This window comes from Notolepis coatsorum, assembly GCF_963971535.1.
Source record: "Notolepis coatsorum genome assembly, chromosome: 9".
NCBI lineage: Eukaryota > Metazoa > Chordata > Actinopteri > Aulopiformes > Paralepididae > Notolepis > Notolepis coatsorum.
Genome location: NC_140173.1, coordinates 368,858 through 380,024, shown reverse-complemented (window position 1 = coordinate 380,024; position 11,167 = coordinate 368,858). Strand labels below are relative to the sequence as shown.

General features: G+C 43.0%; 1 protein-coding gene across 3 annotated transcripts in view; it reads right to left on the bottom strand.

Annotated features, from left to right (window-relative positions):
* Window positions 1-2,745: 2,745 nt before the first annotated feature.
* Window positions 2,746-11,167, bottom strand: part of cfap36 (cilia and flagella associated protein 36) — a 140,709-nt gene continuing 132,287 nt past the window's right edge. For all 3 annotated transcript variants that reach the window (XM_084321443.1, XM_084321444.1, XM_084321445.1), the window contains one exon: window positions 2,746-3,014. In XM_084321443.1, the coding sequence (XP_084177569.1) occupies window positions 2,931-3,014 (84 nt within the window). In that variant the 3' untranslated portion in view covers window positions 2,746-2,930. The remainder of the gene's footprint in view (window positions 3,015-11,167) is intronic.

Below are 11,167 nucleotides of genomic sequence, written 5' to 3'. Positions count from 1 at the left end.
TATCTTGAGGCTGAAGGCAGAGTGTCCTCTTTAAAAAAAAAAAATCACAATATGGTCACCCTTGAAGTCGCATGATAATTCACTTAATAAAATAATGACGAGTCAGCCTCCTAAAAAGACAAGAGTTAGGTACACGACTCACACCGCCGCCTTATATTTGATTAAGGAATATAATATGCCTTTTTGTATTATTTTTGTGTATCAGCTAAATGTATAGATTTTTATGTTAGACATTGAGGGAAATTAAGATTCTCAGATTTTTTCCGCTTATCAACTAACCGGTTAATCGGCAGGTGACGTATGTTGCTCAGTAGTTGCTGATGTCTGCTCAAGAGGTTTGAGTGTTTGCTCAGACCGAAAAAAAAAATTAGAGGGAACAATGACAAGGACCCAAACGACTGTGGTAGTTTACAGGCCCCCCGAGTCTTCTTGGCGCCAACCTCAAAATATTTGCCAAAGTCCTAGCCCATCGTCTACACAAATATACGACGGAGCTAGTACACTGTGATCAAACCGGCTTTATTCGGGGACTCTTAGCTGCGGATAACCTTAGAAGATTGTTGCACATAATCGACACTAATAAGGCTAATAAAAGACCAGCTACCGTCCTATCTTTGGATGCCATGACGGCATTCAATAGACTGGAGTGGTCATACCTATGGGCGGTACTGGAGGCTATGGGACTGGGAAAGGAGTTTATTCATATGATTAAAGTACTCTACGTCACTCCATCAGCAATGATAATGACTGGCAAGATCTGCTCCCCTCTCTTCTCAGTGTCAAGGTCTTCTAGACAGGGTTGTCCTTTGAGTCCTGGGCTTTTTGTGCTTTCCCTAGAACCATTAGCTCAAAATTGGCCACAAACGTACTTAGGATAATTGAAGAATTTGGTGAACTATCGGGCTTCAAAATGAACTGGCTCAAATCTGCTTGTCTACCCCTTAATGAGTTGGCCAGAGCTGTGGACCTTCCGGCATAGTTGAACATTTCAAATACCATGGCATTGAGATTTCCCCCACCCTGAGTCAGACTGTTAGACACAATTATACAGGTACGTACAACAAAACACTTCAGGACCTCAATAGATGGTCATGCCTCCCCAACTTGCTACAAGCCATTATCAAAATTAATGTACTACAGAGAATAAACTTTGTCAGCTCAATGCCCCCCCCCCCCCCCCCCCCATCGACTACTGGCACAAAACACAATATCTAAGATCTATCTATCATTTGGAACAACAAGCGACCGCGAATAAAAATAACCATCACTCAGCGTAGGAAACAGGACGGGGGTCTAGCATTACCGGATTTTAAATTATATTTCTGGTCCTTCTCACTGAGACCCCTGATTAACTGGTTTGATCCCGAGATTGCTGTGTTGTGGTGCGCCTTGGAGGAGGCAACAGTCTATCCACAAAGACAAGATGTAATATATTCCAACACCTCGATTAGAAAATGTCAATTACGGTTTGGTCCCATCATCTCCCATGTGAATCAGACATGGCATAACGCACAGAGGTATTATACTATTAAGTGCCCATGGCACGTCGACTCTCCAATATTTCTTAACCAACAATTACTTGTTGGGCATAAACCCATTAACAACTCAGTGGGAAAGGAAGAGAGTCCACACTCTCTTAAACGGATTTAATTTTGCGGGAGGACATTCCAGAACTGGACCCTGAGTTTGATTGGGATGATGTCTGGACTAATATTACACTGGCTTCCCGTAACCCAAATCATCAACAAGTACACTTTAATTATATTCATAGAACATATCTCACCCCTAGGAAACTGTGTATGATGGGTTTGGTGGCTGACTCCCGGTGCACCCTCGATTTTGGAAAACCATAACCATTAAGCTTTCGGATATTATGTGACCTGACAATTCCACTATCCGCAACAACACTACTCCTGAATGATATCTCCCAGATACAGAATTTCTTTCTTTTTTATTATCTTGCTGTGGACACCGTAATGAAGTGAATGATGGGTTATTGGTTCCTTGGTAAAGCGAGGACAATCTCAAGTGTTAAGGTGTTTTTTGGGAAAGCCATGATCTAGGTCACAGTAGATAAATAATGTGATTGAAGGTTTGTGTAAAGGAAGCTGTGTGAGGCTGTGGTCCAGGGGAAGCTGTGTGAGGCTGTGGTCCAGGGGAAGCTGTGTGAGGCTGTGGTCCAGGGGAAGCTGTGTGAGGCTGTGGTCCAGGGGAAGCCGTGTGATGCTGTGGTCCAGGGGAAGCTGTGTGAGGCTGTGGTCCAGGGGAAGCTGTGTGAGACTGTGGTCCAGGGGAAGCTGTGTGAGGCTGTGGTCCAGGGGAAGCTGTGTGAGGCTGTGGTCCAGGGGAAGCTGTGTGAGGCTGTGGTCCAGGGGAAGCTGTGTGAGGCTGTGGTCCAGGGGAAGCTGTGTGAGGCTGTGGTCCAGGGGAAGCTGTGTGAGGCTGTGGTTCAGGGGGAGCTGTGTGAGGCTGTGGTCCAGGGGAAGCTGTGTGAGGCTGTGGTCCAGGGGAAGCTGTGTGAGGCTGTGGTCCAAGGGAAGCTGTGTGAGGCTGTGGTCCAGGGGAAGCTGTGTGAGGCTGTGGTCCAGGGGAAGCTGTGTGAGGCTGTGGTCCAGGGGAAGCTGTGTGAGGCTGTGGTCCAAGGGAAGCTGTGTGAGGCTGTGGTCCAAGGGAAGCTGTGTGAGGCTGTGGTCCAGGGGAAGCTGTGTGAGGCTGTGGTCCAGGGGAAGCTGTGTGAGGCTGTGGTCCAGGGGAAGCTGTGTGAGGCTGTGGTCCAAGGGAAGCTGTGTGAGGCTGTGGTCCAGGGGAAGCTGTGTGAGGCTGTGGTCCAGGGGAAGCTGTGTGAGGCTGTGGTCCAGGGGGAGCTGTGTGAGGCTGTGGTCCAGGATAACTGGACAGGGAATAAATACAGCAGGAGGGAGGGAGGGGCGCTACTTCTTGATGACTTCCTCTTTCAGCTTCTCAGCCAGATGTTTTCTCTTCTGCAACTTCTTCCTCTCCTCCACAGAGATCTCCTGGAAACAGAACAGTGGTACAGTCAACCACTTTGCAATCTTCTAATCTGCTCATTTGTTTTTCAAATCCCACCCCTCCCACAGAATATTTTCAGAATATTTCCCAAACCAACAATATCACCATTATTTTACAAAATTTGCAGATAATCACGCCTCCTTCAGAACCAGGTACATTTTCAATAGGGTTTAAAGGTCAGCTAGAGTTCATTACTGATTTACATCAGATATTGTCACTTAAAGTGGATAAATTATGGCAAATGGGTTTTCCTCGTCTTTTTATGGATTTGGCAGTCTGGATGTTATTTAGGCGCTTGGGAAAAATTACATAGGTCCTTGTCGTTTTGGCCAGGGTTTGAAGTACAAGCTTTAAAACACAAGAAGGACTTGTTGTGCTTCTTGTGCTTTCCAATTAGCATCAATAGATCAATTAGCTGTGCTTTTTGGAGCCAGGAACACTGCCTACTAATGTACTGTCCAGTTTGTAGAGGTTTCTACTCCTGGGTGTGGGCTAACCAGGTAGGGAAGGGAACAGCATATCTCAAATGTGGTGTGTGCTACACACACCACCGCAGATGACATCACGTCATAAATCAATCTCTCCAGACTGTCTGACAAAATGATAGTTTTTATTTTTTTATCCACTTTTTCTCCTTATTTTTCTATTTTTCTCCCATCCCAATTTCATGTTTCCAATTCTCCCCTCCCCTGTCTTGAACGTTGCTCGACTATGCCCCCCACTGGTCAGTTGTAGGGAGGATAGAAGCCTTGCATCACGTGTCCCCTCCGGTTTTCACCTGCCAGCGCGGACTCTCATTGGCGAGGTGTAACGCATGGGAGGCTCACACTACCCCCGCCACTTCCTGTCTCTGCTGTGCAGGCGTCCCCCAACCGACCTGTAGGAGTTGCTGTCCACAACGTCCAAATCACCACCCATGGACTTCCACCCACTGGCTCTGCAATGCTGACACCCGGATTCGAGACCGGAGTCTCTTGCATTGGTGACGAGCGCAATCTCCGCTGCGCCACCCAGCCGCCCTATCATTTAATTTTTCAAACATATTCAAGAATAAACATCATAACCATGTCACAACAGCAGTTATAATGTATATTTTCATCAATACATTTGTTTACCAAAAGGTTAAAGTGTTATTAGTGAGGTTTTATTTTCTTAAATGTGGTGTTGTGATCGCGAAAATCCACCATTTTGAATGACCGGAAGTCGCTGAATTGTAGTAATTTTGAGGCCATTTTGAAGAGGACATCCAGAGCTTTCAATGAGCATTGGAATAAAAAAGAAATACACTTCCCAAAGGCCTCTAGGTCCCGGCAAGCAAATAACTTGTTATGAATATTATTTTATTCTCTTATTACTCTGGATAATATACCACAAAACTGAACGTTATTGGCATATATTGGAGCGCAATTAGTTTGTCTCCCCTATTTTGAGCATTTAGCAACAATCAGATTTGAAATCAGTTTCATAATGGCGGACCTCTTGCAACATTAAAAAACCTACTGTACATACAGTAGATTTCATTATCTGTTCCTTATGCACACCTGGTGATACCAATTCCAAATTGAACTTGGACATATGAAAGATAAGATTTGGCACAATCTTCCGGATTCTCCGGATGGGAGAATTCAGTACTGTATCAACAAAACCTTCTGTTTAATCATCTTCCCTTTATTCATTTCGTTAGATTTTTTGTACACGTGATCTCAAGAAGGTACTGAACGAGCTCCTTGGCAGTTCTTCATGTCTGGTCATTTTTAGCATGGTGTTATTCACTGTCAAAGATGCAATGAAAAATCGTAATTCATATTCTCCTTTGTTTAATCACAATTTAAGCAAGCCTAGTAATAGACAATATTTCTGACACTGGGAGTACATTCACTGAGGTCCATAGATGTACCTAGATACCAAGAACATGCAAATGGACCTTGTAGAAGTGGAGCAATATTCCATTTACTTAGGTATGTATTTTAGGCAGATTTTCAGAAAATAGGGCTCCGGGCTTAACTCTTTGGACGCCACTGACTTGAGCATCGTTTGTTCCTACCACACCAATGCTCTAAAATATAGGAATAAGTGGCAGTGTTTGCAGGGCTATATATATATATTCTATATTATAGCTATGTATACAATACTATGGCCCATTTGACATCAACTATCTATCGTTCAATATGTGAAAAATTATAAAATTTTTCATCAATATGTTTGCATGTTATACCGTGGTGAATATAAGTATCGTTTGCGTGTGTGCGTGTTATACTGTGGTGAATATAAGTATCGTTTTAGAGTGATCCTGTCTAATCCCAGAAAACGACGATATGCAGCAAAACGTGAATTTCACTAAAAGCGTTGCCGTTTCTTGCCTGGACACGCTACTATTTCCAAATCAAATGTATATAATAGGTATTATGTTTCATCATGAATGCATGAAAGGGAAGGGGGTTGTTTTTTGATGCTTTGATCGTCACCAACGGCATACGTTGTGGAGTAACGTTACACACACACATTGCGATCGAGGTGATATCATGGTTGGATCAAAGCAGGATTGATATCATTTAGTCCTTACCTTCACTAGGAGGTACCCCAAAAAGAATATTCCAATTGTCTGATCGCAAGTCCAAGTATTGGTGTCCATCGTGTTGCCAACATAATCCACCACAACAGATGCATCGGGGGCATTTGACGCTTCTTAATGCAATCAGGATACCCGCTCGACTCGCCTGACAAAGAAAAGTGCACCCGGATATACATTTGAACGTTGCACAGGCCAAGATATAAGGTTTCAAAGGGTGCTCGATACTGCCAGGATGCGGCCGGTATTGCACTTTGGCATTCTCAGGATGATTCACCATGTTAACCCCGAGTCTGTGTGCCTGTAATGAATAGAAATATTGAATAAAAGAAATAACGATGAAAACCCGACTATCCTCGGGATTGAGTTAAGAGGTTAAACATGTTCCACAGATTCAAGGAAGTCATATAACGTTCTTGGAAAATACATGTCCCCTTTGAGAAACAATCATCCAATATTTTCTCAATATTACTGAATACTTTACTTTTGTCTACTTATATTCTTTTGTCTGTTAGACGTTTTCTACTCCTTATGTGTGTTTTTATTGTTGTTTATATTGACTTTTGTTTGTTTTCTGCGTGCTGAATCAATAAATCAATCGGTAAATGGAAAAAGGCACTTTAAAAGAATACGAAGACAGGGAGGAAATTATAAAACTAAGGAAAGAGCACTCTGTGGTGGAAGCAGTACACAGATGACTTAAGGAAAAGCAGAACTATCCAAATAGGATATTACTCTGAAGTCTTCACTGAAGATTTGACTCAAGAAACTGAAGCATTTGCGACAAATACTTCACCAACAGTACAGGTACATTCTATATATGGTTCTTGTATTTCCGCTCTTTCACAGAGGTCAGTCTAGTAGTTCTGGCTGAGTTCCGAATGAAACAGAAAGCAAATGGGGGCAAGAAACCCAAAAAGCGTAATCCACATCACACCATGCAGCAAAATGTTCAACACGAAACCACTGTCCTCCAGCATTTCCTATTCTGCTATCATTTGGCACTATTTTGTTTCTTGGAAAAAGCCAGTGTATTACTATGCACTGGAGCCGGTTCCCAGGTAATGTGGCCTATCAGCTGTTTCAAAATACTGGAAGACAGTGGTTTTGGGTTGGAAATGGGTAACCATTGCTTGTGGTGTGGATTCAAAAGGAAAAGTGTTTTTGTGATCCCCGAATCATCACTTGCTGCCTAAAGCTTATCGGTTCGCTCAAAACCTGTCCAGAACTCTGACCACCTGTGCTTTGTAAGACAGCTAATAGCTTTGCATCGACTACACTACTGGCAAATATTTCATACAATTTCATGTCCAAATATCTGAACTGAATATCTGAATATTGAAACGTACATACGTAAATATACTTAGTTACTTTAAAGGTGCTGTAAGTGGCATTTTTTGTTAAGATAAGTGTTAAGTAGCTCAATAGCCATCACTGATATAGAGTGTTTGGTAACCCTTCCCACTTTATCCAATCAGGAGAGAGAACCCTAGATATCTTTTTTTTACTAATTTCAAGAAATCTTGCCGAGCCAGATTTTCTTACTGCACTGGTAGATTATTTGTTTCAAGCACACATTTGCTTAAAACTAGTTTTTATTTCTTATTTTTGTCAGACAATTTTTGCAGTGTGGAGTTCTCTATCCTGATTGGATAATGTGGGAACGGGATATCAGAACATTTATTTTGTGTTTACTGCACAGCGGATTGATTGATTGAAAATGTTATCAACAGATTGCAGAATGGGTACAATACAGTACGGTTCAATACACACAATTGTTACGGGGATGCAGACCAGAGAAAGACTTTCATCTTGTTTACATCAGGGTCCCCCATTTTCAATTCATAATGACATTTATGACTGTTACGTATTACTTTCACATGGTGGAGGGATACTTACTGTCTGTGGTGCATATTCACATTGTGGTAGTAGTGTGTTGTCACTAATGGGTGGTTTGTAGCGTAGGGCTGTCTTAAATACTTCGTGTGTGTGTGTGTGTGTGTGTGTGTGTGTGTGTGTGTGTGTGTGTGTGTGTGTGTGTGTGTGTGTGTGTGTGTGTGTGTGTGTGTGTGAGAACTACCCATCCCAGTTAGGACAGCCGAATCCCGTCCAATCTTTCGCCGTCGACTAAAGACTCACTTCTTCAACCATTATCTGAAATGATTAAAAAAAAAAAGAAAAAAAAAATCTAACCGTGACTAACCTTACTGTCATGCACTTTTCCTAATAAACTAACCCACACTGTAACACGCAACACTTTGATAAACATTGTTACTCAGCTGATAGAGTTGTACCCTTCTTGCTGTCTTGTCGTACAGAACTTGTAAGTCGCTTTGGATAAAAGCGTCAGCTAAATGACTAAATGTAAATGTGTGTGTGCGTGTGCGTGTGCGTGTGCGTGTGTGTGTGTTTGTGTGTGTGTGTGCGCGCGCATGGGGCCATTGGGTGGGGCCGGGGGACAAATACACTGGAGGAAAGTAACCAAGCTCAGCACTGCCCAAATTATATCATCACTATTGCCTGTTTGAAGGATATCATCCTCAAATACATATACACCTACATGCCTTGTAGAATTCCACACATAAGAAAGAAAGATACTGGGATGAATAAACAAAATAGGAAATAAAATTTAGATAAGGTGCTACTGAGATGTTTTGGTGAGTTCTTTGTTTTTTTGTGGAAGTTGCCCTTCTTAAAAATGCATGAACATTCACTGATAATTGGTCTGTAGTGGAGTCTACAAGGTCTACATTGCCGGACCATGTAGAATCCGGACCTTGTAGACTGACATAATTATGTGCATAGTTTAGTCTACACAGGCCATATTTCAAATAATCAAAATCTTACTTCGTTCATCTTAAACATTCTTGATTTGGGGGATTGGTAGTTCCCATGAAATCTGAAGTTGTTCAAACGACAACAGCGATCCACCTTGAATTAAATCACACAGCCGAGTGAAACCTTGTTGGCTCAGTCACGAAAGGGGCTACTTACTGTAATTCATTAATCCAACCCACTTTATTTATAGAGCACATTTAAAAACAACAAAGTTTATGAAAGTGCTGTACAAGTCCCACAACATAAGATAAAAAATTAAAATAAATAAAAAATAAAAAATAAAAATAAATATTTTTTTTATTTTTTTTCAAAGCTTCGAATTAAAATCGAAGCTCGGCCCCGAAGCTTCGATTGCCAAAAAAAGCTTCGAAGGTCAGCCCTAGTGGTTTGATTGACACACTGTTTTCTTTCTGTTGTCTTTTTGGCTTGTCATTAAAATGGCCGCTTTTCTAATTGACACAGGTGTGGTGATGAGGCACCACGCCCTACAAATGCAGAGCAGAGTGCAGGCTGCAGTTGTCAAGTTCTCACTTCACAGAGCTCGTCCTCGTCACAGCTCTCCAGCGTCTCACCTGCTCTCACTGCTTTGTTATATTTTTGGCTTGTTCTTCCTTTTGCCTTTGTGCATTCTTTTTGTTATCGAACTATGGAGTCTGGAGCACCCAGCTCCCCACTCCTTTTGTCAATTTAAATTAGCTGTGCAAATAAATAGTTATTTTTGATAACTCCTCTCTTGTCTTGTGTCCACCACTTTATGTTCAAGGCCTAAACGAGCCATATTGTAGGATTGAACGTAACATGGGGGCTCGAGTCCGGTCTTTCATGTACGGTTAACATGGAGGCTTGGATCCGGTCTTTCACGTGCGGCTGACGTGGGGGGCTTTAGTCCAGCTTTCCATGTGCTGTTTACATGGGAGCTTCAGTGTTCTTTTTCCCATGTGCTGTTGACATGGGAGCTTCAATTCTTTTTTTTTCTCCATGTGTTAGTGTTATGTACTAGAGGCCTGATCACTCCTGTGTCACCGGGCATGCAGGTGAGGCCTGCCAATTAGCCAATTAGTGCTGATTGGTTACCTGCTGGGGAGCTTTAAAGACATACCTAGTAACACACATGCACTGTCTGTGCTTAGAGAAAGAGCTGTTGGGTTCTTCAGTCCTTGTCCGTTGGTTTACCTTAATACTTTAGTTTACATTTACATTAATAGTTCCTTGGTTTAGTAGCATTTTGAGTTAGAGCACAGGGTTTTGGTGTTGGTTACACATAGGTTGCGTACCCATGAGCCAGGGTCGTAACAGTTGGGCGCTCTTCCGGGATCTTTTACCCCTAGAACTTTGTTTGGTGTTTTTTTTTTTGTGTTGCACGGGGTGTCATCGTATTAAGGTTTGGGTGGTGTTCGTTACATATGGTGTAACGTGGGGGCTGAGCCATTTCATCAAACAGGTGAGTATGCCGTATTTGTTTGTAATTTGATGTGACTACTTATGCTGTTAAAATATATAGTTTAGTGGGCTCCACATGTAGATAGGGACATTATTTTCTGGTTGTTGGTTAGCGTCCGGTGCACCACGTACTCCTGGGGCGGTCAATGAAATGATTGGTATATGATCTTTGACTGGTAGCAGGTGTGGTTGAAGAAAGTTAGGTCTACAGGGCATTAGTTTAAGGGTAGGTAGATTAGGGCGGCCAGAAAACACAGGTAGTGTGGTAGGGCTTGATTTAGTGTTTCTTAGGGTAGACATGTGGTGGGCCGGTTTTTTCTGCAGTTTAGACGTAGAAGCATATGTAGTCATATCAGGTTAGAAGGCGCACCTGTTTGGAATTGTTTGTTGGATTTATTTTGTTTGTTTGAGTGTTTGGTGAGCATACCTGGTAGCACCTAACACCCTGAGTGTATGACACGTCTATTTGGGGTGGGTGTGTTTTTTTTATGTTTTTTTTTGCGTCCTTGAAATGTGCGCTCCGTAACACACATTGCCACCGCGTCCCTTTATGGTTATTATTAGTGGCTTTGGCATTCTGTATGGTTCTTCAGTGGTTCGTCGTGGTTCTTTAGTCGTTCTTCAGTGGTTCTTTAGTGTTTCTTTGGTGGCTCTTTAGGTGGATTGTGTGTGTACTAGGGTGCTTTTGGCAGCTTTTTGGTGACTCTAAAGTGAACGGGTTGTGGCGCTGGTGCAGAAAAGATGGCTTCCGTTAGGGATTTTGTGGATCACCCTTCACATGACATATTGGAGAGGTTTTCCAAAGAACAGCTTCTCGAGCTTGCTGTGCACTACAAGGTCGAGCTTACTCCCAGTGAGAAACGTTTGAAACCAAATGCCTTGGGTGCTTTGAGGGTTTTGCTCATTAGGGAACAGGTGCTTGAGGAGAGGGTGGAGGAGCCTCCTTCGTCTGGCGCATCTCCGCTATTGCCTGGTGTAGAGGGTGACTGGAGGATAAGGGAGTTGGAGTTTAAGGAAAGGCAGCTAGAGCGGGAGGAGAGGAGAGAGGAGCGTGAGCTTAAGGAGAGAAGAGGAGCGTGAGTTTAACGGTGAGCGTGAACTTAAGGAGCGTGAGCTTAAGGAGAGAGAGCACGAGCGTGCGCAGAAGGAGCGTGAGCATGAGCGTGAGCTTAAGGAGAGGCAGCTACAACAAGAACGTTACTTGAAGGACTTAGAGCACGAGCGTGCGCAGAAGGAGCTTGATTTTAAGCACGCTGTCTTGCAGGCGGGTGCTCTGCATCCAGAGTCACG